General features: G+C 56.7%; 1 protein-coding gene across 7 annotated transcripts; it reads left to right on the top strand.

The window, feature by feature from the left end:
• The first annotated feature begins 3359 nt into the window (after positions 1–3359).
• Positions 3360–27217, top strand: DLEC1 (DLEC1 cilia and flagella associated protein). 7 transcript variants are annotated; one of them, XM_038755512.1, is made up of 38 exons: positions 3360–3480; positions 3751–3891; positions 6056–6212; positions 7194–7307; positions 7734–7846; positions 8540–8811; positions 9450–9531; positions 11071–11158; positions 11635–11808; positions 12088–12224; positions 12400–12492; positions 12677–12767; positions 13598–13760; positions 14106–14292; positions 14724–14782; positions 15599–15737; positions 16416–16509; positions 16611–16741; positions 17896–18054; positions 18209–18348; positions 19329–19482; positions 19591–19701; positions 19785–19915; positions 20213–20395; positions 20525–20589; positions 20766–20917; positions 21290–21408; positions 22415–22485; positions 22746–22948; positions 23246–23383; positions 23762–23884; positions 24490–24584; positions 24674–24758; positions 25806–26000; positions 26135–26296; positions 26385–26538; positions 26734–26857; positions 27013–27217. In XM_038755512.1, exons 1-38 carry the CDS (start codon positions 3397–3399, stop codon positions 27134–27136), a joined length of 5007 nt encoding a protein of 1668 aa, XP_038611440.1. In that variant the 5' UTR covers positions 3360–3396; the 3' UTR covers positions 27137–27217. The 7 variants fall into 7 exon arrangements, with proteins under 7 accessions (XP_038611440.1, XP_038611438.1, XP_038611437.1 ...); XM_038755510.1 differs by having other exon boundaries at positions 8501–8811; positions 16614–16741; XM_038755509.1 differs by having other exon boundaries at positions 8501–8811; positions 20216–20395.
• The last annotated feature ends 122 nt before the right edge of the window (positions 27218–27339 follow it).

The following is a 27339-nucleotide window of genomic DNA, read 5'->3' as shown; positions in this document are numbered from 1 at the left end:
TGTAACCTCCCCAGTTCTTAGAACAGTGCTTTGCACATAGTAAGCACTTAATAAATGCCCTCATTATTACTATTATTATTATTATACTATATGGGGAAGCAGTGTGGCTCAGTGGAAAGAGCACAGGCTTGGGAGTCAGAGGTCATGGGTTCTAATCTCAACTCTGCCACTTGGCTGTGTGACTTTGAGCAAGTCACTTAACTTCTCTGGGCCTCAGTTACCTCATCTGTAAAATGGGAATTAAGATTGTGAGCCTCACGTGCAACAACCTGATCACCTTGTATCCCCCCAGTGCTTAGAACAGTGCTTTTCACATAGTAAGAGCTTAACAAATACCATTATTATTATTATTATTATTATTATTATTATTATACTAAGCACTTGGGAAAGTACAATACAACAGAGTTGGCAGTCATGTTAACTGTCCACAATGAGCTTACAGTCTAGAGGAGGAGACAGACCTTAATATAAAAATATAATTTAAAATACGTGATTTAATGATATGTACATAAGTGTTGTGGGGTTGAGGTGGGGCAAATAAATCAATCAGATTCTCTGGTACCTAGCCCAGTGGCTGGTACAGAATAAATGCTCAATAAAAATAAAAATCAGGTGAGGCATACAAATACTGGGGTGGCCAACTGGATGCCCAAAAACAGAAAAGAGGGGGTGAATCAAGGAAGGTCTCCTGGAGGAGGTGGCTTTAAAGGCGGCTTAGATGGAGGAGATAGCTGATCGTTACTAAGTTGATCATTATCGGGGGAAGAGGAAGGGGAGTGAAGGAAGAGGGAGATGGGGAAAAGAGGAAAGGGGGTGGAAGAGGGAGGGGTTTGAGGAAGAGAAGGGAAGGAGGAGAAGCAGTGTGGCCTCGTAGAAAAAAGTTTGGGATATAAGAGAATGGGTCTTTAAGTAAGAGGACCTGTGTACAGAGCCTATGTACTAAACACTGGAAAAGTAGGCAGAGATGGGGATTAGACATGGTCTCGGACCCTCAAGGGGCTCATAACCTAAGCGGTCTAAGATGGAGACAGAGGTCCACGCACGGGACCTCTATATATATGTATATATGCTTGTGCGTATTTATTACTCTATTTATTTATTTATTTTACTTGTACATATTTATTCTATTTATTTTATTTTGTTAATATGTTTTGTTTTGTTGTCTGTCTCCCCCTTCTAGACTGTGAGCCCACTGTTGGGTAGGGACCGTCTCTATATGTTGCCAACTTGTACTTCCCAAGCGCTTAGTACAGTGCTCTGCACACAGTAAGAGCTCAATGAATACGATTGAATGAATGAATGAATGAATGAAAGGGGAGACCAAGGATAATCAGTTCGTTCGGCTGATTTCACTCTGTGCTTCTGCTGGGGGAACTGTTGTCCATTTGGGGCCAATGTGTAGCCTTAACAATCACAGCGCCTTATCAAACCCTGATTGCTCAAGGCGCCAGGACTGAGAATAACCACGGTTTCCCTAACTCTTATCTCCAGCCCATGGGACGGTCCCTAGATACCGCAGGGCGAGTTCTGCACATAGGACACTCCCACCTCAGTTCCCCAAAACTGCATGTGCAGGGGCTGTTTTCTTGGTAATTCCCAGGAAACTGGAATTTGGATGGCTGTGGAATGGATTGGGATTCAGGGCCATGAGGAGGGGAAGAGAGCCAAGAAGTGGGGGTTCAATGAAGTCCAGATCCAAAGTACCCTGGGGCTCAGAGCCTGACCTGACTAAAAGTGGTTCAGTATGGGGAGAGAGGAACCAGACCCAAAGGGAAAGGAGTGGGTCAAGGAAAGAGGAAAAAGAAGGGGAGACGGAGAGAGGGGATGGGGGAGAGGAAGAAGAGCGGAGGAGAGAGTGGATGGAGTGGGAGAAGCAGCATGGCTCAGTGGATAGAGCATAGGCTTGGGAGTCAGAGGACCTGGCTCTAATCCTGGCTCTACCACTTGTCTACTGTGTGACCTGGGGCAAATCACTTGACTTCTCTGTCTCTCAGTTCCCTCATCTGTAAAATGGGGATTAAGACTGTGAGCCCCATGTGGGACATGGACTGTGTCCAACCTGATTAATTTGAATCTACCTCAGTGCTTAGTACAATGCCTGGCACATAGTAAGTGCTTAACAAATACATTAAAAAGAGAAGGACAAGGGATTGGGGGAGTGGGGGAGAGAAAGGCTAGTGGAGGAAGAGGGAGATGGGAGAAGACAGGAAAGAGGGTAGAGGAGGGAAGGGATTGGGGAAGAGAAGGAGGTGAAGGGGAGAAGCAGTGTGGCCTAGTGGAAAGAGTGTGGGACTTTAGAACATGGGCCCGGAAGTCAGAGGACCTGGGTTCTAATCCTGCCTCTGCCACATGCCTCCTGCATGACCTTGGGCAAATGACTTCACTTCTCTGTGCCTCAGTTACCTCATCTGTAAATGGGGACTAAAATCTACTCCCTCCTACTTAGACTGTGAGCCCCATGGGGGACAAGGACTGTGTCCAATCTGATTAACTTGTATCTACCCCAGCACTTAGACCAGTGCTCAGCATATAGTAAATTATAAACAAATACCAGAGTAGTAATTATTACTAAAATGGGGCGGAGTGATAGGGAAACAGTGTGGCTTCATGGGTAGAGCACAAGCCTGGGAATCAGAAGGACCTGAGTTCTAATCCTAGCTCTGCCACTTGTCTGCTGTGTGACCTTGGGCTCACTTTTTCTGTGCTTCAGTTACTCATCTGTAAAATGGAGATTAAGACTGTGAGCCCAATGTGGGACAGAGACTATGTCCAATCCAATTACCTTGTATCTACCCCAGTTCTTAATAAAGTGTCTGGCACACAGTAATTGCTTAACAAATACCACAGTTGTGATTATTATGATTATTATTGTAGGGCAAAGGAAGGAAGGGGGAGGGAGGAATAGGGGAAAAAGGGAGGAGGAATAAGAAAAGGAGCAGGGAAAGGTGTGGGGAAGAGAAGAGAGGGAGGCATAGGAGGGCAGAGACTATGTCCAATCCAATTACCTTGTATCTACTCCAGTTCTTAATACAGTGTCTGGCACACAGTAATTGCTTTACAAATACCACAGTTGTGATTATTGTGATTATTATTGTAGGGCAAAGGAAGGAAGGGGGAGGGAGGAATAGGGGAAAAAGGGAGGAGGGATAAGAAAAGAAGCAGGGAAAGGTGTGGGGAAGAGAAGAGAGGGAGGCATGGGAGGGCAGAGGAGACACCAGGAGGAGGGAGAGGAGGGGGGAAGGGGCCACGCAGGAAATGAGATCCGGAAGCGGGCGTTGCCAGGGAGACCGTTAGTAAACGGAAATGGCCGTCCCCTCTCCTCCCGGTTCTTTCTCCGAGGCCCCTCCCGGATCGGGGCGCGAGAGGCCTCGGACGCCGAGCTTTTCCGGGAAGGAAATGTTGTGCGCTCGGGTGGGAGGCGTCCGCAGCCCCGCCGAGTCGGCCATGCTCCGCCTGCGTCCCACCTCCGCGCGGACCCAGGTGTCCGCCTCGCCCCCGGGACCCCGGTTTCCCCAGGACCTCCTGCCCCGGGGGCCTCCGTCTCTCCGGGAACCCCACCCCGGCACCCTCTTCTAAGCACGGGCCTCCTGCCGGGCATCCAACTCCTCCTGGACCTGACCGGCCCAAGCCGTTTCCCGGAAAGCGTAGGCCGCCGCCCCGGCCCTCCCCGCCTTTCCCCCGGCCCCTCGGCCCTCTTGCCTCCTCCTTCCCTTCCCCGGGCACTAATTCCTCCCATAATGTTGCCCCCAGGACATTGCCCACCTGCTGACCAGCGTCTTCCAGGACCTGTATACGGTGGCTATCATAGGCCCGGAACTGGGGGCCACCCTGATACAGTCCCGAGGGGGAGACGACCCCTTTCACGAGAAGTTCGTGGACGAATTGCAGCAGGTAATGGGGCCACCAGGACCCTCAGAGGCCCTTTCTGTTCCCACGAGCACCTCACGTTGGTTTCTGGTTTGGCTCCAGGGTCCTTTCCTTATTCCATTCTCCCAATGCTTTTCCTCCAGTTCTGATAAAATCCCTCCTCCCTAAACAAGCCCTCCCTACCCACTGTTGGTTGATCAGGTGCAGCGTGGCCTAGTGGATAGAGTACAGGCCTGGGAATCCGAAGGACCTGGGTTCTAATCCCAGCTGTGCCACTTGTCTGCTGTATGACCCTGGGCAAGTCACTTCTCTGTGTCTCAGTTACCTCATCTGTAAAGTGGGGATTAAGACTGTGGGCTGCATGTGGGACAGGGACTGTATCCAACCTGATTACCTTGTATGTCCCCCAGTGCTTAGAACAGTGCTTGACACATAGTAAGCACTTAACAAATACCATCATCGTTATTATTACTACCTGCTTGGCTCAAAGGTCTTTTTTGTGGGCCACTCCAGGGTTTTAATTCACAGTTCTGCGCCAGCCTCAAGGCAGTCACTGAGGGCCACCCAGTGCCCAGCAGTGACTAGCAAGGACCATCCACACATTTCCCTTGATGGTATTGACTGGATGAACCTTAAATGACTCTTGAGAGGTGATGAGACTCCTTCACCCACCACCACAAACAGGCTATAGTTCCTGGAATTACTTTTCATTGCTAGCACTTTTCAGCCTCAATACTTCCAACCCTGCCCAACATCACACACGATTCGATAACCAGTCAGTCAACTGTATATACTGAGCACCTACTGTTTGCAGAGCACTGTACTGAACCTTGGGGATGTACACTAGAGTTAGTGGACATAATCCCTTACTTCAAGGAGCTTGTCTGTGTCCTCGCTCTAGCCTGGAACTTACGTGATAGACCACCACTCTCCCCACCTTATTGGGCCTTATTAAAATCACATCTCCTCCAGGAAGCTTTCCCTGATTAAGACCTCTTTTCCCCTACTCCCTCTCCCTTCTGTGTCATATGTTCAGTTGATGTTCACCCCATCCTCAGCCCCACAGCACTTATGTACATATCTGTAATTTGTTTTAATATCTGTCTCCCCCTCCAGACTGTAAGCTCTTTGTGGACAGGGAACCTGTCTACCAACTCTATTGTAAAGTACTCTCCCAAACGCTTAGTGTAGTCTTCTGCAAACAGAGGCACTCAGTAAATGCCAGTGATTGATTTACAGTGAAGCCAAGGGAGACAGACACTAAAATAAATTGCAGGTAGGAGGAAGAAGGAAAACGGGACAGGAGCTTGGGTTAGTGCCAGCTAGACCGCAGAGGGGCCAAGGTCGAGTGACCCTCATCCTCTGGGGTTAGCCCTATGTGAGACAGGGACTGTGTCCAACCTGATTATATTGTACCTACCCCAGTGCTTAATACAGTGCCCGGCACACAGTAAATGCTGAACAAATACCATAAAAAGGGCAGTGTGGCCTAGAGCAAGAGCCTGGGGATTTGGGTTTTAGTCTCCGCTCTGTCACTTGCCTGATGTGTGAGTGAGGGCAGTTCACTTAACGTTTCTGTGCCTCAGTTTCTTTGACTGTGAAACAGGGATTAAATATCTGTTCTCCCTTCTAATTAGTGAGGCTCATATGGGACAAGGTCTGTAGTGTCTAACCTGGTTATATTGTGTCTTCCCCAGCAGTTACTACAGTACTTGGTACATAGTAAGCACATAACAAATACCACAGTGATTATTGTAACCGAATTCTAAACGCTTTGGCCCTCAGGTGAGTTCGATGTCATCAGTCACCATGGGGCATGTGTTTGGGCACAGTCATTAATGAAATCGACTAAAATTATTGTTATTTTTCTATTGTACTCTCCCAAGGGCTTAGTACAGTGCTCAGCACACAGTAAGTGCTCAATAAATACAACTGAATGAATGAATGAAAATTTCATTGTCTCCACCCCCTCCCCACACACAAACACATACACCTGCCCCATGGCCGGCAGTACCAGGAAATCCCGGAAGACCCTGCCCTGGCAGAACGCGGCCCGGGAGAGGTGGGGAGCGGAACCGCTGGGGTGTCTCCCATCCAGTAGGGCTGTGTTTTGCTGCTCTGTTCTCCCTGGGCAGGTGAGCACAGGCTCTGATCTGATGCCGGGGCTCCTCTCCCTCACCCTCCCCAGCTCCACCGGGATCACTGCCGGCGCCTGGTAGAGGCCGACATGGTGGAAAGGGTCATCGTGGAGGCCCGAGCCCGGACTGCGACCGAGGAAGAGAGGGTCCTAAGCAGGGTGAACACAGACACCGGGGAGCTGTTCAGCGGCATCAGGCTGCCTTCAGGTACGGCCCATCTGGGCCTACCGATAACCTCCTAGGCTAGCTCCATGCCAGAGTTTCCTGACGGCCAGCTGGGGGGGCAGACATAATAGCAGATGCAGAGGGCTTTGGGGAGATCCATGGCCCAGCATCCATCCTGGGTCATTGTGAGGTCACTCAACAAGAGATTGAGGAGAGGGAGGAGTGTTGGATGGTCCACCCTGAGTCACTGGGAGAGAGTCAGTGATGGAGAGGGGAGAGTCAGGGTTGTTGGATGATCCATGTTGGGTCATTGGGGAAGTCAGGGATAGAGAGGGCAGAGTCAGGTGTTTGGGATGGTCATTTCTGGGTTACTGGTGGAGACGGGGATGGAGAGCGGAGCGTTGGGGGTGTTGGTTGGTCCATGCTGGGTCACTGGGGAACAGTCAGGGATGGAGAATCGGGGCTTGATCTATGCTGGATCTTGGCGGGGTGAGTCAGGGGGTTGGATGGTCAATCTCTAATCCTGGTGGTGGGTCTCCAGGAGAGATATTAATTAATATCCGGTTGCTCCCACGGTCCTGGTGCGCCTGTCAGGGCTGGACAGGCCAATGGTTTATGTGTGTGGGCGGGGGGAGGGGCACTGACCCTGGGTTGGGGGAGGGGTGTTATTATTTGAGGGCTGTGAATAGAGAGGGAAAAGGACAATCAGACTTGACCAACTTCGGACTCGAGGTTGAAGACCCTCAGATCCCAATTCTCTGGGTTGTGCCCTGGCACCAGTACCCTTGGAGTACCAGCCACCTACAGAGCCCACTGCAACTCCATGGTGCCATCAAGTTGCTTGGAACAGCAACCTCTCCTCTGCCCCCTTGCTGCCCCCCGAGCTGATGGGGGTAGCGCAGGGGGCCTGGTGATTCCCTCTTGAACCAGACAGATATCAGCAAAGGAAGTGGGTCCTGGGGAGGCTGTCTGCAAGGGAAAATCCACCTCCAGAAATCTGCAGTCCTCCCCCTCTGCCCGCAGGCTCAGTCCCCTTCAGGTGGGTGGAGGACAGTAAACTCTTGAGGAAGCACCACCTGCTTTGCCCTGAGGACTATCTCCAGCTTCAAAAGGCCCACTTTTCTGGTGCCCCAAAAGGTAACTTTCCCAAAAAATTTCCTAGCTCTTCTTCTTCCTCTTCCTCCTTCCTCTCCTCCTCTTCTTCCTTGTCCTTGTCCTCATCCTCCTCCATCCTCCACCATCCCATCGTTCCCTGTTAAAAGTGGCTGCTGCCTCAGCTCCCAACTGGACCTTGATGCCACGCCCCCTCCGCTCTCCACATTCTCCCAGTTTGCCCCTCCAGCCCGTCCCCTGCTCCAGTGCTGATGGGACAGGCGATACTGGGGACTTGGGCCTGGGAGGCCGAGGGAACAGTGAGCAGCAGCCTGTGGCCTGAATGGGGAAACGTGCCTAGCAACTAGTGATGCACTCAAGTCCAGAAAGCGCCCGCTCCTCCAGGGTCAAAGGTTGAGGCTGGGCCGCCCTCTTGAGACCGTAACCATCCACTTCTGCTTTGGGCTGCAGATGGATTCGATCCTGACCACATCAGATCCACCTGTAGTTTTGAGCAGCATATGGCACAGCCGCCTAGGCGCTTGGCTCGACTTCTTCATGGCCAGAAGCGTCCAGTGGCTCAGGTGGGCAAGTATTTGGCCAGCGTGATGCAGCCTTTGACCCCTAAAGCCAAGACCCGTGCCAAGCCAACCACCCAGGTCCGGCGGGGCCAAACACGCAAGGCTAGAGGCTGACTGTGAGCCCACTGTTCGGTAGGGACCGTCTCTATATGTTGCCAACTTGTACTTCCCAAGCGCTTAGTACAGTGCTCTGCACACAGTAAGCGCTCAATAAATACAATTGAATGAATGAATGAATGGACCGCAGGCGGTGCCTTGGGTAGGGGCCGGCCAAAATGGGGTAGCAAGGAAGTGGGGGTGAAGCTCGAGGTCAGGGGCAGTCCACAGAAGCATCATATGTGCAGGAAGTCCCGTGAGGTTGTGGGGGTGGTGAATGGGAGAGAGCAGTATCAGCGTGGGGAAGGGCGGGCACGCTGCCCTACCTGGAGCAGCTGAGCCAGTACCACAGTGGCACAGGGAGGCAGGACCTAGGGTCGAGAGATTGCAGTCTGGGGTGCCCTCCTCGCCATTCCCCACGGTGGTGGGGAGATCTTCCTGCATCCACCCCTCTCCGCCATCACTCTGGTCCCCGAGTGTGTGAATGCGTCGACGTGTGTGTCTGGCTTGTGTCCGTCTGGACCTTAGGCCAGTCCAGCACAGCTGCCGGCCACTACCCAGATGGGCATTGAGCGGTGGCAGCTGTTTGTCCCGAAGCAGCAGCGGGCGGCCCAGAGCCCAGTCCGGTGTCCAGCCTGGAGTACAGCCCGGAACCCAGCATGGATGGATCACCTGCCGCCAGCGGAGCGCGTGCGGGAGCGGAACCTCTTGGCCAGGCTGGAGATGCGGCACAACTTCCTGCGAAACCCCAAACTCTTGCCACCCAATACAGTCCCCGGGGGCGCGTCACTGCTTGTGCCCTCCCTGCGGGCCAGTCGGGGCCGGAGACAGAGCCGGGGCCGGGGGCAGGGGGCAGTGGCCCCGGCCGGCAGGTGGGTCCAGCCATGAGTGCCTTCGCCTTGAGCTGCGCTATTGGGGACTACAGGGGGTGGATGGATGGGTCGCTGCGCTTTTCCCTCTGGGCCTTTGGGTCTCCCCCCTCGAGCTCTCCTCCCTGTGGCCAAGGTCTGGCCCAGTGCACTGTTGGCCAAAGGGACATCCATTCCAGGGCCCCACCCCTTAGGAGCCCCCCCAAACAGCCCCCCAAACGAATCAGGGGGAGAGTTCCAGTCCCCCAGGACTCTCCTTCTGCCCCTCTTTGGGGGGAGCCGGCAGAGCCCTTGGCAGGGCCCACACCCCATGACCCGCGTCCAGCTTCTCCCCTTCCCCACCCCCTCTTTCCTCTTCCTCCTTCCACCCACCGCACAACCCAGTCCCACCCCAGTTGATGGTGCAGCTTCGTCCAGGACAGCGCTAAGATCACAGTTCGGCCCAGAGGCCATGAACCCCATCACCACCTACCCCAGGGCCCTTAGAGTTCCCGTATGGGCCGGGGACCCTCAGCTCCCCGTACGCCTGCAGACCCCTCCTCTCGGGAAAACAACCTCTTCCGTCCGAGCTGGAAGGGAACGTGGTCCCCTTCCTGTAGCCACGAAAACCAACAGGCCCACTCTCGTCTCCTCGCACCCAGCACTGAGCCCGCTGCGCCCGTGTTCCTGCCTAACCCGCCGGCGGTGGTTTTCACTGAATTCCAGGCTGGACAGGTCTACGAGGTAAGGGCACCGGGCCGGGCTCATCTTGGTCCAGCCTCATACTGGTCCAGCCAGTGTCTTTGATCGACCCAGACAGGCCCCTTCCCTCCACTGCCGCCACATACACCGGCCCGGATGCGGTCTGGCAGCGCTGGCCCCCGCAGACTACAGAAATGCTGGAGGAGAGGAGAGGAGGGAAGGGGAGAAGGAGGAGTAGTGTACTTCGCAAGCATTTAATACAGTGCTCTGCACAAACAAAGTACTCAAGAAATACGATTGAATGAGAGTGCTCAGATGATCGAAAGTCCCAGGGATCAGGGTTTCCCTAGTAATAAAAATAATAATAATAATTGTGGCATTTGCTAAGCGCTTACTATGTGCCAGGCACTGGACTAAGCACTAGAGAAGCAGCGTGACTCAGTGGAAGGAGCCCGGGCTTTGGAGTCAGAGGTCATGGGTTCAAATCCCGACTCCGCCACTTGTCTGCTGTGTGACTTTGGGCAAGTCACTTAACTTCTCTGTGCCTCAGTTACCACATCTGTAAAATGGGGATTAAGACTGTGAGCCCCCTGTGGGACATCCTGGTCACCTTGTAACCTCCCCAGTGCTTAGAACAATGCTTTGCACATAGTAAGTGCTTAATAAATGCTATTATTATTATTATGGTGAATACAAGTGCAATCGAGTTGTCTGTTGTTATCATCCTCGTTATCATCCTCTATAAGAGAAGCAGCATGGCTCAGTGGAAAGAATACGGGCTTGGGAGTCAGGAGTTGTGGGTTCTAATCCCAGCTCCGCCACATGTCTGCTTTGTGACCTTGGGCAAGTCACTTCACTTCTCTGAGCCTGAGTTACCTCATCTGTAAAATGGAGATTAAGACTGTGAACCCCACGTGGGACAACCTGATCACCTTGTATCCTCCCCAGTGCTTAGAACAGTGCTTCACACATATTAAGCGCTTAAATACTATTGTTATTATTATTAATCAATCAGTCGTATTTATTGAGCGCTTACTATGTGCAGAGCACTGTACTAAGCGCTTGGGAAGTACAAATTGGCAACATATAGAGACAGTCCTTACCCAACAGTGGGCTCACAGTCTAAAAGGGGGAGACAGAACAAAACCAAACATACTAACAAAATAAAATAAATTGAATAGGTATGTACAAGTAAAATAAATAAATTATTATTATTATTATTGAGCGCCCTCTGGAGGCTTGTAGGCTGTTGTACTGGTTGCCCGCTGGCTGAGGAGCGCAGTGCTGATCGCCTGTTGGACACGAGGTGCTGTGCTGGGTGCTTTCTGGGTGTGGAACGCTGTGCTGAGCGCCTGCTGTGGGCAGAGCACTGCTATGGGGGGCTGTGGTGCTGGGTACCCGAGGTACTGGGTCCCTGCTGGGTGTGAAGCTCCGTACTGGGTGGTCCCCTGTGTGTTTCAGGTGGGTAGGGGTCCCGTGCTAGTTAAAGAGCTCCGGGCCGGGCCAGTGGGCGACCTCAGGTTGTGCCTTTGGGAGCTGGCTCCAACTCTGCTTTCCTCCCCACTCCTTCGGCTGGCAAAGACGATTGTGGAGATGCAGAACACAACGGCCTCCAGCCGCCACCTGCGCCTCATCCCACCCAGCACACGCTTCTTCTCTCTGGGCCTGGGTGAGCCTGGCTCCACGGAAACGGGCCCCGAAGCCCCTTGGGAGGGCTGGGCTGGCGGCTCCGAGACCCAGGCCTCCCCTGATCCACGTCCAAGGCAGACCTGGCCACAGCAGGGCCTAGATAGGGCACGGGGGGACGGTCAGGGGCTGGGCAGGGGCACGGGGCGGCCCGAACCGACAGTGCAGGCCAGAAGTGGGCAGGGTTGGAGTCTACAAAGCCAGAGCACCCAGGAATTGCTGTTCCCCAAGTTCCTCTGTTCCTGTTATATTGTACTCTCCCAAGCGCTTAGTAAAGCGATCTGCATATAGCGCCCAATAAATACTATTAGCTGACGACTGACTATGTCCTGGTCTGTGAGGTGGTGGTCGTGCTCTGGCTTCCCGCCCCTCTGGTCCTCCGTGCCTCCCAGCCGGGTGCTGTCCCCCACTCCATTCTCTGTGGCTACCCCAGCCCTCCTCACCTGTTTGTCTTTGCAGGGCAATTTCCCGGGGAAGGGGGCCTAGTGGCCCCTGGGATGAGCTGTCAATTCCCCATCCGCTTCGCTCCCGACTCGCTGGCTGACTATGAAGATTTCCTGCTGGTGGAGACCCAAGCTGAGCATTCCCTCCTGGTCCCTCTCCAAGCCAAGAGGCCCCCTCCTATGCTAACGTGTGAGTAACGGGGAAACCGTTGCCCATGAAGGGAGACATGGGTGGTCCTGGGAAGGAGAGGGACAGAGGAGCTTGGGGGGGGGGGGGGGCGATGGTCTGGGGAGGATAGCGGCATTAGGAGCACCAGGGCTATTCCACTTTGGAGGCCCCATCTTACCTGCTCCCTCACCATCTTCACCGAGCCTACCCCATTTCACCCACTCCCCCGTTTTCTCCCCCGGTCTCTCCCCTTCTCCCCTGGCCCCTTCCGCTCTGTCTGTGGGTGGCTGGTGGTCACAGGGCCTCGGCGGCTGGACTGCGGAGGCTGTCTCCTGGGCGGCGTCAAGCTGCTGAGCTTCCCGTGCACTAACTATGGCCTCAGCCGAGGACGGTTCTGCGTCATACGCCAAAAAGACTGGCCTCCCCCGACTTTCAAGGTGAGGGGCGGGCATGGCCGGGTGGGGGCCCCATCAGGCCTGCTTCGGCCCTCTCCGGAGTGGGGGCTTCCTGACCATCGTCCTCGAGACAGAAGCCTGGACTCCTGAGTCCTGAAGTCCCCAGGGCCGTCTGCTTCCTCCCTCTCTCCCTCCATCCTTCCCTTCCTCCTTCCAGGCTGTGGCCCAACGGGCCTTCGTGGAAGAAGCCCCATTCGCCATCCTGCCGGCCCTGTTCGAGCTTGGGCCCGAGGACTCGGTGGCCATCGAGGTCAGCCGGGCTTCTTGGGGTTAGAGAGGGGGCAGGGGGAGACGCTGGGGTTCCTGGGGAGCGGATGAGATGGGCGGGGCCAGTGGGAGGAGGGGGTTCCTGGGGGGAGGGAGGGGGTGGGCGGGGGTGGGGGAAAGGCAGGTGGGTGGCCCCGGCCCGTCATTGTTCTCCGTCTCGGAATCAGGTCCTGTTTTTCCCAACTGAACTGGGGTCGTGGGCACAAACGTTCATCATTGTGTGCGACAATTGCCAGATCTGTGATGTCACCATTACAGGTGGGTTGGCCTGGTTGGGGGACCCCAGGCCCCAGGTTTCGCCAGAGGGATTTTTCTGCTAGTTTCAGAAACTTTCGGTGTCAACGAGGCAGGGCAGGGCACTGTGCTAGGTGCCTCCCGCACCCAGGGTGCTGTACTGGGCTCCTGCACTAGGTGCCCACCCTTCCTCCCCATTACCCTCACCCCATCTCCTACCTAGTTCCCTTCACCTTGTAACCTCCCCAGCACTTAGAACAGTACTTTGCACAAAGTAAGCGCTTAACAAATACTATTTTTATTATTATTATTATTCTGCCTTTCCCCTCCTGCTCCTCACCCCTCCCAAAGTAGCCCTAGGGTTAGGCCTTCCTCTCCTGCAGGCAGCTACAGGACAACTGATTGATTGATTGATTATTTAGCAGCTGGGCAGTAGAGGTGATGCATTGTAAGAGGAGCGGGGAACGGGAGGGAAAGTCGAGGCTCTTGAGCTGATGGAGCAGCCGGGTTGGGGCCCGACCTAGGGTGGCGCTGGCCAATCTAACATTACTCCTCGAAGGCTCCCTGGAGGAGGAGGAAGAGGGCAGGAAAGCTGGGGGAGAGTCTGGTGTCCGAGGTGGTAGCTCCAGGCCTGGTCGTGGCCAGGTGTTAGTGCTTGGGCTAATGGTCCCACACACTGACAGCAAGTCACTGATGCTCTCCCAAGCGCCCAGCACAGGGTTCTGATGCAGTAGGAGCTCAGTGCATACCACTGATGGATGGACTGGTAAACGGAAGATTTCAGCTGCCGGGGCCGTAACCTCGCACCCAGCGACTGAAGGAGTCCCCCGCCCCTGCTGCCATGTCGTTGCCAGGGTCGGGGGAATTGGCCGCGGTGGAGCTGGTGCACGTGTCTGGCGAGGAGAGCCGGCCACTGCCCGGGGAGGCCAGGGACCCGGCAGCCCAGTACTTTGTCCGCTTCGGACCCCAGAACCCACAAGTGATGGCCGAAAAGCAGGTGCTGATCAGAAACTGCTCGTAAGTGTCCTGCAGCCCCCGCTGACCTACCTAGCCCCCGGGGGAGACTTGAGGGGCCCTCCCGGGGCAAGATTTGGGGGACGGGATGGCAGAGGCCCAGGAAAGCGCAGAGCCTTTGTGGGATCAATCCCATTGAGTCCAGAGCAGCTCCACTCCTGCCCTCAGGCTGGCCAATTCGGAGAAATCCCCAAAGTCATGGGGCGCCATCTGTCCCGCTTCCTGCCCCTCCGGTTTCCTCACTCCCCAGCGCTGGGGTCCTGCGTGGAAAGGAAGGAGGCCTCACCTGCCTCAGTGGGTGAGGCAGGGGGAAAGGAAGCTTGCCCCCATCAGCTCGGCTTCCCACAGGCACGTGCAGCTGCCTTTCCACTGGCGAACAACGAAGCCCAACCTTCGGCCGCACACCCCTGGAACTGCCCTGCCTCCAGCCGAAGTCCACCCAGATCCAGGGTCGGCTTTCGCCGTCACCCCGGGCCAGGGAGTCCTGGAGCCCCACCAGGTTGCCCAGTTCCTGCTCACCTTCAAGCCCCCAGAGGTACCCGCCCTCAGGGATCATGTGGGTCTAAGCTGTTCCAGCTCCCGACCATGGGGGGCTCCCGGTGGGTGCCTGGGGAGCTGCTTGAGAAGCAACATGGCCTAGTGGATAGAGCAGGGGCCTAGGAATCAGAAGGACCTGGATTCAAATCCCGGCCCAGCTACTGGTCTGCTGTGTGGCCTTGGACAAGTCAGTTCACTTCTCTAGGCCTCAGTTAGCTCAGCTCGAAAATGGGGATTAAGATTGTGAGCCCCAGGTGGGATATGGACTGTGTCTAACCTGATGACTTTGTATCTACCCTAGAGCTTAGAGCAGTGCGGGGCACATAGTAAGCGCTTAACAAATATCTATTTAAAGAAAGAGCAGAAGCAAGGCTCAGGGCTCCTCTCTCAACACTCACGGGCTCTTGTTCCCGGCTCCCGCTTTGTCAGCCCCAAGAATACCACAGTGTGCTGCAGATGGTGCTGGAGGACGCCGTCAGGCCCCCCGGGTAAGGGGACCCACGGGTCGGTACAGCACAGGGGCAGGGTGAGGTGGGGGGAGGGGTTGAAATCCAATCTTTCGACCAAATTGGCCCCTCTCCAGTCTCCGTGTGGAGCAAACAAGCTGTTAACACACCCACCTACGCTCAACCTGCCCGGTCCGGTCCGTCCTGGCCACGCAGGACCCCAGGGGAGACACCATTCAGTGTCCGTGGCTCACGGGGTGTTTATGCTGCCATCATCGACCAGGACCACCTTGGGACAGCCCTGGCTAGCCTCCCTGTGCCATCAGCTGGTCCATTTTGGTGATGGCCACCACCTCTTGGATTGACTCGTCGATTATGGAAGGCTTTCTCGCTTTTTATCCCCAGTATTGACGTTCTTTAACTCTGGTGCTTACTGCTTTCTCGGTGATGTGGGACGCTGGGTGTCCCTGTTAGATTATAAGGCGGGCAAGGGCCGTGTCTGTAACACGTCCTGTTCCCAAGCACTCAGTCCCGCGCTCCATCCACCATGAGCACTGTGTCCCTGTCCCTGCCTCATCCTTCCCCTGATGCGGTGGCAATCGAGTCCCCATGCAGCCCTGCAGCTTTTTCTCCCTCATTGCACCCACAGCTGCGAGGGGTGGGGCGGGCCTCCACGACCACCACCGGGGGAGCTGGGCTGAGGCGAGTTTGGCCTGGAGAGGTTTGGAGGAAGTGGACGAGGCGCACGGCCCCAAGCTGGACCACGTCATTGGAAGGAAAATGGGGCGTGGGACTCCTCGTAGATCTGGGCCCACGGCACGGAGCTGTGCCGCTCAGCTGCTCCCTGGTTCCCCACAGCCCAGAGGACAGCATGGCCATCGCCCTGGAGATCGAGGCAAAGGGGTCAGCGGAGCCGCCAGAGGTGGTCCTGGAGCCGAGTGCCATCCTTATCCCCGGGGCCAGCTTCACCGGCACCAGTATCCGGAGGATCTTTCAGGTCGCGTGGCTTAGTGGAAAGAGTCCGGGCTTGGGAGTCAGAGGTTGTGGATTATAATCCCAGCTCTGCCACTTATCAGCTGTGTGACTTTGGGCAAGTCACTTCACTTCTCTGGGCCTCAGTTCCCTTATCTGTAAAATGGGTATTAAGAATGTGAGCCCCTCGTGGGACAACCTGATTACCTTGCACCTACCCCAGCACTTAGAACAGTGCTTGGCATATAGTAAACATTTAACAAATGCCATCATTATTATTATTAGGTGGGGCCGCTTCTCCCCGCCACCCCGCTCCTAGAATACCCTCCCTCCTCAAATCCGCCAGACAATTCCTGAAGGCCCATCTCCTCCAAGAGGCCTTCCCAGACCAAGCCCCACTTTCCTTCTTTTCCCACTCCCTTCTGTGTCGCCCTAACTTGCTCCCTTTGCTCTTCCCTCCCCACAGCTCCGCAGCACTAATGCATATATTTGTAATTTTATTTATTTGTATTGATGTCTGGTTGTATTGATGTCTGTCTCCCCTTCTCTAGACTGTGAGTTCGTTGTGGGCAGGGATTGTCACTCTTTATTGTTGTATTGTACTTTCCCAAGTGCTTAGTACAGTGCTCTGCACACAGTAAGTACTTAATAAATACTATTGAATTGAAGCTGAACTGAATCCGTCCATCTGTCAATCTTGTAGATATGGAACACCAGCCAATCTGCCATCAGCTTCTCCTGGGAGAGTGTCACCGTCGACCACATCATCGAGGTGACACCATGCACCGGCACCCTAGGTACCACACCCTCCTCCCTGCCCACTGGATCCCCCCGAGCCAGGTGATCCCCGCCCCCAGAGTCCCCGCGCCCGCCCTCCTGACGGTGGCCTTCCCTCCAGAAGCCAATGGCCGCTGCGACCTGGAGTTGCACTTGACCGGCAAGAACCCAGGCGTCATCAGCGTCAGCCTGCGCTGCACTATTGAGCATTCGCCGCAGCCAGCGGTCCTGCACATCCAAGCCACCTTCCAGGTGACCGGAGCGGGACCCTGGGGGAGCGCCCTTCCCTGGCCCACCGGGCCCCGCTGGGCACACTGCCGCCCCTCCCTGTTGTATGACTTGGTAGACCCAGAACTGAACATCCCGGCAGGGCAGCTGGAGGTCTCACCGATTCCTTCTTTCTAGACTGTGAACCCGCTGTTGGGTAGGGACCGTCTCTATGTGTTGCAAACTTGTACTTCCCAAGCACTTAGTACAGTGCTTTGCACACAGTAAGCGCTCAATAAATACGATTGAATGAATGAATTAATTAATTCATTCAGTAGTATTTATCGAGTGCTTACTGTGTGAAGAGCACTGTACTAAGTGCTTGGGAGAGTACAATTTAACAGTAACCTTCTGACCGCTGGCCTCAATAAGTACTATTGATTAACTACATGCCATAGTGCAGAGAGCATGGGCCTGGGGGTCAGAGAATCATAGGTTCTAATTCCAGCGCTGCTACTTGTCTGCTGTGTGACCTTGAGCAGTCACTTCATTTCTCTGGGCCTCAGTTACTTCATCTGAAAAATGGAAATTGAGACTGTGAGCCCCATGTGGAAAGGGACTATGTCCAACCCTATTTGCTTGTATCTACCCCAGTGCTTGGTACAATGACGAGCACATAGTAATCACTTTACAAATACCACAACTATAATTATAATTATATAATAATAGTGGATTGAGTGACTAACTAGCCACCAGCTCTCTCAGCACCTCACTCTGGCCCTGTAACTCGCTCCCAACTTCCATCTGGCAATGTCCTCTTCCACAAATTGCCAGACCACCCAATTCTCCTTCCTTGAAGCCTTCTGAAACTCCACCTTATCCAGGAGGACTAACCCCCAGCACCCGGTCACCTAGGACCAGATGTGGATCCAACTGGACGTGCCATTTCTGACTCAGCCAGTCCATCCAGGCAGCCTCGGGCCCTGGGGCCCCCTGTACCAGCTGGGGTCTCCCTCCCCCTCCCTCTGCCTATAAATCATTCAGGTCTGCCTTCCTCCCTCGGTGGATTGAAAAATCCCCTTGAGGGAAGGGATCCTCTCTAACCAACTCAACTATATTCTCCCAAGGACTCTGCACGCAGTAGTCGCTCGGTAAATGTCATCGACCAATGGATTGATTTGACTCTTGCATCTGACCAGGGTCCTGCTCTCACGGTCAACGTAGCGGCCCTCAATCTGGGTCTGCTTAGGGCAGGCGACGTGACAGTCAGCACTCTGTGGATCGAAAACCGCAGCCCACTGCCCGCCTTGTGGCAGCTTCAAGAGAGCCAGCAGTGCCTGCAGGACCGGGGCGAGGAGGTGCGTCCGTCGGGGCCACCCGAGGGGCCAGCCGGCCGGTTCGGTCACCCAAGTGGATGCTGAATCCTGCGTAGTGAGTTGCCGAGCTGATCTGGGCGCTGAACCCCCAAGCCATGGCCCCCAACCAGGGACCCCTCCCACTCCTCTGCCTCAGGAGTCCCCGTTCAACGTCGAGCCTCCTGGTGGTGAGATCGGCCCTCTGGGGGAGTGTCGTGTGTCTGTCCTGTTCACGGCTTCCCGCTGCCAGCGCCTGCACACCGTTCTGGTTCTGAGCGTGGAGGGTGGAAACCCGAGGTGAGGCCGACCAGCACACGCGCGGGGACGGGGTGGGACGCAATCAACTTTCCTCTGGGCTCTTTCTCTTGGAGCCCCCCCAAGATCCAGGAACAGGGGTCTGGAGCCTGAGGAGTGCTAGCCTAGCCCGGGTCCGGTCAAGGGTCAAAAGCCACAGCCGAGCCCTTACGGGACAGCTCATGCGGTGAGCTAGGCCAGTTCTCCATGGCTAGAGGCCCTGGGTCTCTACATGGGCTGTGGGCATAGTGCGGGAGACATAGTGCGGGACTGGGAGGCCAGAGACTAGGAGTCCTGGTCCCTGCCCTGCCTCTGACCTGCCGGGTGACACAGGGCAAGTCACCCTCTCTGGTCATCAGTGTCCTCCGCTGCCCAATGGAGAGAGAAAATTTGCGAGCCTGCATCTCCCTCCCTTCCTCCCAGCGGGTGTTTCCCCACCCTGCCTGCGTCTCCCCCATCTGAGTCTCACCATGTCCCTCCACACCTTCCTGCCTTCCCTGTGCTGCTGCTATGGTTGTAAAGACCCACGAAGAACCACAGCTGGAAAAGTTTTGGGAAAGTCTCACCTCCACCTGCATTAAGTGAGAATGGTCTCACCCCCTGTCAGGCCCCTCCGGCCACCACAAGCTCCCTCCTGGAAGCCCCCTACCCTGGCCTGCTCCTGGCCAATAGGTCAGGAAGAAAGGGTACAACAGACATGCACATTCATCACGAAAATAGTGGAAAGCCTGTGCTCACTCACTGCACCCTTCCCTGTCCCCGCTCCCACCTCCACATTCCCTCACTGACCCCACTGCCCAGTCCTCAGCTGCCCAGGAATTCATTTGGGTCATACTTGTTCCCCGCTGGGTGGGACTCTGTACCATCTTAGCCAAACTGTACGATGTCCCTCCCCTCCTTTGCCCATCCTTCTTCTCTCCTTCCAGTCATTCCCCATGGTGCTGCCCCCAAACCACCACCCTCTGCTCCCTTCTCCCCTGCAGCCACATCCTCGTGTCTGCCGAGGTCCAGCACCCCATCGTGAGCCTGCTGTCCAGCTCCCTAGTGTTCCGGGACCTTTATTTCGGCGTGCCCGCCCAGGCCACTGTCCAGCTCGCCAACCACAGTCTCCTGCCGGCCAGATTCCAGTGGGGGCAGGTGAGCTGCGGGTGGGTGGGGTGGGGGGGGGCGGGGGATAAGCCTGCGGCAGGGTGGGGGTGGGGGATCCCCAAAGGGATGCCAGCTCTCCTTTCTATCTCGTTCCAGCTACTTGGGAGCCAGGCCTCCCTGTGCTGTGCCATGGTGCACCCCACCAAGGGCCTTCTGGGCCCCAGGGAAGAGAAGGAGCTGCAGGTGGAGTTGACAGCCCACACCTTGGTGAGACCCCGCCCCACTGAGCCCTATCCCTCTAGCTCCAGCCGGCCCTGAGCTGGGCAACCTTAACTCCGTGCCCCTGCCAGGAGGAGCTGTGTCAACTGGGTCTGCCCTGCCATGTGTCAGGGATGGGGGAACCCCTCATCCTGTCCATTTCGGGGAGAGCACAAGGGCTGCACGTGAGGCTGTCAGTGCCTGGGGACCCTGCACAGAGTGGGTGAGTGGCAGCTTGGGGATCGGGGGAGAGATGGGGAGGACGAGGGTGTCCCTGGCTTGGAGAGGGAATCCCCCTGTGGAGGCTCCACACAACCCGAGACTCACCCCGCTCGTTGGTGATGGCCAGCGAATGAGGACCACACTTGAGCCTCGGAAGGGAGAGTCTACCATGGGAGAGGTCTTTCCCACCCAAACATCCAGTGGGCACAGAGCAGTGAGGGCAGAGCTGGCTGGTGGTGGGCGGTGCCAGGACGGGGTGGTGGCAGGGCTGGGAACAGGCTCAGCGTATACCCTGCAGCAGCGAGCAGCTACCTGGGAGCCCACCCCCCCTCCAGCTGGATTTTGGGTCCGATGTGGTGCTCGGGAGCCCGATGAAGCGCCAGTTGCTTTTGACGAATGACTCGGCCATCGCAGCTCCGTTCACCCTGGTGCTGGAGTACTTCGGGGGGGCCCCCCTGGCCTCGGTCCCACCCTCGCCTAAGTGAGTGGCCCAAGGGGGTCAAGGGGCTCAAGACCCATCTTGCAGTCCTCCAGGCCTTGGGTGGAGGGGATAGGGCACTAGATGTGCTGGGGGTGGGATCCGAGCTTGGGCTCTCTCCATGTTACTAAGATGCAGACTACCGGCCCTGATGACCTCGCGGCTGGCGGAGGCCCTGGCCAGGAAGGAGAAGCAGGGTAGGGGACTGGGCTTGGCCAAGGGATGGGGGTGGGGGCCTGAATGGCCAGTCTGGGGGTGTCGGCTGGGCAGCCTGGGAGCCGAGGCCCTCCCTCGGCCCAGCATTCTCAGGGAACGGATCCCGGCGGGTGGCCACCGGGAGCTGGGGTCTCTTCATTCTGGTCCGACCCACCAGCCTTCGAGGAAGCAGTTCTGTCTCAGGGGAAAGGTGCAGCTTTCTGGGTGCAGCCAGCACAGGGGACTCTGGGTCCCTTCGAGCAGCTCTGCGTGGACATCACAGCCTACAGCAACATGTGGGGAGCCTATAGCGACATCCTGGTTTGTAGGGTGCGCCTAGACCCCGGCATTTTCCTCTCCTCCCCACCCACTTTAATGGGCTTGCTCCACTAACCTATTCCGTGTGCATGTTTGTGTGTGTGCGTGTGTGCACACATGTAGTGCCAACATTCACTAAATACTGACACTATCAGCAATGGGGAGGGGAATCAGTCAGTTGTATTTATTGAGCGGTTACTTTGTGCTGAGCACTGTACCAAGCTTTTGGGAGAGTACAATGTAACAATATAACAGATACATTCCCTGCCCAAATCAAGCTTACAGTATGGAGGGAGAGACAGACATTAATACAAATAAATAAGAAGGGACAGGGACAGTCCCCTCCTGGCGGGTCCAGCTATGCAAAGCCACTTTGGGTTACAGGTGGGAGACCTGCCAGCCACAGTGGTCCCTGTGAGGATGGGTGTGGTGGGCTGCCCGATCTCGCTGCAGATGGCCGGGCCGCAGCATGGAGAACAGGCCAGGGTTCCGACCATCATCAGGTAGGATGCTGGGCAGCAGCTGGGCACAGACGGGAGTAGGCAGGGGAGAGGGCCTTGATTGCTCGGGAATCAGCTTTGGCTCCCAACCTCTCCCGCCTGGGCCCAGCGGCTTCCCAGCAGCGAGATTGCCCCTTAGGCTTGTCAATCTGAGCCAGAGGCCCAGTGTCCACTAAGACTTCCCAGTTTGTAGAGATAATGGTTCTGATGTCCCAGGGTTCTAACTGTGGAGTTGTAGTCATTGTTCTCCTACAGTTGTCTGGGTTCACTTCCACCCTCTCTCATCCTGGGTCTTCAACCACACCTGAGAGTGTCTGAGAAGGCCTGGACCCCAAAAAGTCCCTTGTCAGTCTCATCTACAGTGGCTGGCCAGCTGGCCCCAAATCAATTAGTCAGTCGATCAATCAATGGTATTCATTGACTGCTTACTATGTGCAGAACACTGTGCTATGTGCTGGGGGTTGATACAAGATAATCAATTTGGACACAGGCTATAACCCACATGGGACTCATGGTCTTAATCCCCATTTTACAGATGAGATAACTGAGGTACAAAGAAGTCAAGTGACTTGCCCAATGTCACATAGCAGACGTGGCAGAGCCAGGATTAGACCCCAGGTCTTCTGAGTCCCAGGCCCGTTGCTCTGTCCACTAGGCCACACTGCTCCTTTCCACTAGGCCTTGAGTGCAGTGGTCTTAGAAAGTTCACACTTCGGGGTCACACACCCTGGAACGGCTACACAAATGTGCGTTCCCGAGCCAGTTCCCACCTTCTGGCATTATTCCCTTGTTCCATGGGAGTCTCTGGCCCCTCCACTCACTACCACACCTCCTGAGCTACAGCCCAAGCCTTGTCAGCACCCCGGGCCACCTTATATAGCCCCAGGAGCCAGACGAAAGATGCTTTCCCCACCCTTCCCCCCTTCACCACCCCCAAACCCATCCCCAGGACTCCAGGACTGGGTGACCATGACCAGGAGGGAACTGAGGGGGTGATTTCCCTTTTCAGATTTGGGACCCAAGTGTCCGGGGGGAACAAAGTCTCCCGTGCTGTGCGGCTGAATAACTCCAGTCCCTGCGGTAAGACTGGCACCTCAGGGCTCACATGGCTACGTCTTGCCCACCCCTCCCACTGCCCTCCCCCGCCAGAGTATTGAGAAGAATGGGCCCTGCCCCGTCTTCTCCCGCAGGATAGGACAGAGGAATTAACTGCTCCATGCCGATTCATGCTGAATGGCATGCTATATGGCCCTCCTGAAACTTCCGACTTCACAACATTTGGAAAAGATCCGGTCCCAGCTCTGGTCCTGGCCCCATGGCTACTTTGCCCACTCCCGCAGAGATCCGCATGGACTGGGAGACCTACAGCCCCGAGGAAGACAAGGCCAAACTCCTGGACCTGCTGCTTTTTGCCGGGACGCCCTTCCCCCTGCACCACCATGACGGCAGCGAGGTCCTACCTAGCGATGGATGCCCTGAGGCCTGGGGCCCCGGTGACCGGGGCCACCCAACAACCATCCCGGGATCCATCCCGCCTGGACCGGTGAGTCCCACCCACCGGCTTCCCTCCAGGCAGCCCAGCAGGCATGGTGACGAGCGCAGTGACCTTCCAGACCCGAACCACAGGCTTTACCCCAGCTTCTTGTCACTCCCAGGCTCCTGCAGTTTGTCCACACTCCATGAAGGTCTGAGCCAGTGGGCAGTGGCCAGTGGGCCCAAGTGGGTCCTGGTCTCATCCCAACCCCAGAGCCCCAGGGAGCGGGTGGAAGACTGGAGGCTTGGCAGGCTGGGGGGCTTCGGGCTGCGACTGCTCAGCTCAGCACGGTCTCTATGATGCCAGCCTCCAAGCACAGCAGAAGGGAGTGATGCTGCAGGCCCCCCGAGGCCTGAGCCGGCCCAGAAGCTTCTATCCCTCGTGCTGCAACCCCGGGAGGGCATCCCCTCAGCCTACCCCTACAACGTCACTCCTCGGCAAATGGTGAGAGGCTGGGGACTGCGGCTGCCCGGCCCTGCGTGCCACGTCCCCAGACAGGGCCAATGCTGGCCTCCCTGGCTCACATTCCTTTAGACTTCTGGGCCCCAGCCGGGGAGGGAGCCATGGTTCCCCAGTTGTGCCAATGAAAGAGGGAGTGGGAGCAGATATTGACCAAACCAGGGTTGGCTGCATGGTTCCTATCCAGCCCGACAGTCCAAGTAGGGTAGGCCTGTTCTGGACATGCCCACCTGCCCACCTATGCCCAACTCCCCAGGGGGAGAGTCCCACTCCTCAGCTTCCCTTCCTCCCTTCAGGCTCCCAGTGGGGCAGGGGACCTGCCCCCCCAGCCTCACTCTCTGACGGGTTTCTTTTGGGGTCCAGACGATTCCTGCCAGGGGCAGTGCCACGATCCACCTGTCCTTCACCCCCCTGCTCCCACCCGAGGTCCTGTGCAGAGTGCCCTGTCCAGGGTTTGCTCTAGGCTACCTGAGCCTGGACCGTAAGGTAGGCCTTGCCATACCCCTGGCCTGGGATGGAGGGATTCTTTGGCACACCCCAGGGAGAGCTTCTCTCACAACCTCCACTCCAGGCTGAGGCCATCCTGGGGTCTGGGCCGAGAGCTCCCTCAAGAGGCCAGGGCTTGGTCCCAGGCTGCAAACAGCCGCTGCCAGCCCTGCCAATGCTTTTCCTAATCCCAAGGGGGAACAAGTGGTCTCCCTGGCACGCCCATCCCCGAGGGGCTGACCCCAATGTCCCCTGGCCCACAGTAAAGGATGAGGCCCATTCATTCCTCGCCAGGCTGGGGTTTTTTGGCCCAAGACAATCAGACTTTCAGTGATTCTTCTTGGGTCAGCCCCCTTGGCCTGTCCAGCTCATGACACCGTGTTCTGGATGCCTTCCCAGACACCCACTCTCATACTTAGGAATGGACTAGCACTGTTGACTCTTCCCAGTGACCCTGTACAGGCCACCCAACACCCCTCCCCCGGTGATCCAGCACAGACCGTCCAACACTCCTGACTCTCCCCCAGTGACCCAGCATGGACTACATTAACAGCCTTGACTCTCCCCTCTCTCCATCTCTGCCTATGCCCTGTTCTTGCTGTCAGGTTGACCAGGAAGTCCCCGGGAAAGTGAAACGCCTGCAAGATTTTGCCGTGGGTCCCCTGAGGATTGACTTGCAAGCCTTTGTCAAACCTGCTCTGTGAGTGGCAGCTCTTTGGTGGGCCCTTGCGGGGTTTGGCTCGGGCTGGGCGGACCAGCCAGACGGGTCTGCTCTGCTCTCTCACTCAGGTTGAAAGTGGACGGAGACAGCAATGGGGGCCTGCAGTTCCGCTGTACCGCCAGCGAGCTGATCCCGGACTCCCTGCTCTCCCGAGTGAGCCTCCAAAGCTCTCCCTGGAGCCTCCCTCCCATCCCGTGTCTCTCCCTACTTCAATCCATACTTCATGCTGCTGCCCGGATTGTCTTTGTCCAGAAACGCTCTGGGCATGTTACTCCCCTCCTCAAAAATCTCCAGTGGCTACCAATCAATCTGCACATCAGGCAGAAACTCCTCACCCTGGGCTTCAAGGCTCTCCATCACCTTGCCCCCTCCTACCTCACCTCCCTTCTCTCCTTCTACAGCCCACCCCGCACCCTCTGCCGCTAATCTCCTCACCGTACCTCGTTCTCGCCTGTCCCGCCATTGACCCCCGGCCCACGTCATCCCCCTGGCCTGGAATGCCCTCCCTCTGCCCATCCGCCAAGCTATCTCTCTTCCTCCCTTCAAGGCCCTACTGAGAGCTCACCTCCTCCAGGAGGCCTTCCCATACTGAGCCCCTTCCTTCCCCTCCCCCTCTCCATCCCCCTCACCTTACCTCCTTCCCTTCCCCACAGAACCTGTATATATGTATATATGTTTGTACATATCTATTCTATTTATTTTACTTTGTTAGTATGTTTGGTTTTGTTCGCCGTCTCCCCCTTTTAGACTGTGAGCCCACTGTTGGGTAGGGACTGTCTCTATATGTTGCCAACTTGTACTTCCCAAGCACTTAGTACAGTGCTCTGCACACAGTAAGTGCTCAATAAATACGATTGATTGATTGATTGATCCCGAGAAGCACCTCGGAACCACCCACCCCATACGAGACCCTGCACAAGCCTCAGGGTTATCTATTTCCCGGATAGAGTTGAGGCCACGGGCCCCTAGGGGCAGGTGCAGTTCAGTCCACAGAACGTGAATCAGAAACACGGAGGTGCCTTCGTAGTCTCAGCCTGGGTGAATGTTGGGAGGGGACCCATAGGGCTCATTCCCTGATGGCATGGTTTGCCACCCCTCTCCCCCAACCCCAGACTTCAGTCAGTTCTCCCTCCAGTGTCCTGAGTGTCTCAGGGTGGGTCTGGAGTCAGGGATGACCTGCTTCCCCTCGGGGCCCTGCAGATCCTGACCGAAGCGGTGACCCTCCGCCGCCTGAAGCTCTCCAACAGCAGTGATTCCCCACTCTGCTTCCGCCTCCTCCTGGTTGCCCCCTTCTCCGTCTGGGCGACTGACCCCCCTGGGGCCCAAGTCCCAGCCAGCGGCACAGACCCCCTGCCACCGGGCGAGCTGCTCCTGGCCCCGGGGCAGAACATGCTGGTAGGCATGGGTGTGGGGGGCCAGAAGGGCAGAGCTCCTCCTGCTGAGAAGGGCCAGGGCCGGTGAGGGTGGCCGTAGACAGCCATTGGCGGGGAGGGGGTGATGCTTCCTGTGTTGAGGGGTTGTGCCCATAGGTGACACTGGCCTTCACAACCTCGCTGAAGCTACTGGAGCAGCAGAGCCTTCCCGCTGACCGCCGGCACCCCGGGGTCCAAATGCTGCAGGCCGCGGATGGTGAGAAATGGCTGGATGTGAGCGACAACCTGGTCCTGGATTTCGGGAACCAATCCCAGCAGGTGGGGCAGCCTGGGGTTTGGACGGTATGGGGTCCCGGGGCCAGGTTAGCAGGAGCGAGCTGACCGTGTCCCTGGCCTGCACCCCTAGTTCGTGCCCCTGCTGGCGTCGGTCACCGTTCCACTGCTGCAGCTCTCCACTAGCAGCGTGGACTTTGGGACGTGCTTCGTGGGCCAGCCGCGGAGCCGAGACATCTTCCTAATGAACCACAGCAGCTGTCGGAGCTACTGGACGGCGGTTCTGGGTACGTACCAGCCCCGCGCCTCTCGGGGTCCACACTCCAGGCTGACCAGGTTGGAGGACAGACCCTGAGCTGCCTCAGCCTGGGTTGGGATCCAGCAGCCTGGGACCACCCTCTGCCCCAGCTGGTGGGATCAGGTAGCAGGGGGCTCCGGACTCAACCCTGAGCTGCCGCGGGCCCCGCTTCTGGCCAGTGCAGATCAGCAAGGGCGACACAGCAAGAGGCTCGCCTTTGGGGTCTCCCCTGGCCATGGCAGCATCGCGGCCCGCCACCCCTGCGGACCCCCATCCATGGCCACGCTGCAGATGCTCTTCACTGCCAGGTACAGCCACGGGCCGGTGTGGGGGCGGCGGCCCCTTCCGTGAGCCGTGGGGCGGTTGTGGTGTGTCGAGGGTGGTCCCCATTGGGCCTGTCTCCCTCACGGCCACAGGGAGGTGCTGAGCCTGGCCAAGCCCCCTTCTCGTTGCCTCTTGACAGGTACAATGGGGAGCACGAAGCCACCGTGACCATTCATGGGATGCTGGGAGAGGAGCCTTGTACCGTGAGCCTCCGGGGTCAGGGCTCATTTGATGAGAAATTCCAGGCCAAGCACCAGGTCTGAGTGCCAGGCTGGGCGGGAGCCATGGCAAGAGTGGGTGTCAGGACCGAGTGGGTGGCCGAGAATTAAACAGCCCTGCTGAAACATGCACAGCTTTACTCCCTGCGGCTGCAAGGGTTGGGAGGTGGTTGGAGAGGCGTGAGTGCCTGAGACAGGAGGAGAGGCACCAGCCGGGGTCTGAGTCTCCTACTGAACCAGGCTGATGT

The sequence above is a fragment of the Tachyglossus aculeatus genome, chromosome 13, assembly GCF_015852505.1.
Source record: "Tachyglossus aculeatus isolate mTacAcu1 chromosome 13, mTacAcu1.pri, whole genome shotgun sequence".
In the NCBI taxonomy this organism is placed as follows: Eukaryota; Metazoa; Chordata; class Mammalia; order Monotremata; family Tachyglossidae; genus Tachyglossus; species Tachyglossus aculeatus.
This window is presented reverse-complemented; position numbering and strand designations above follow the sequence as displayed.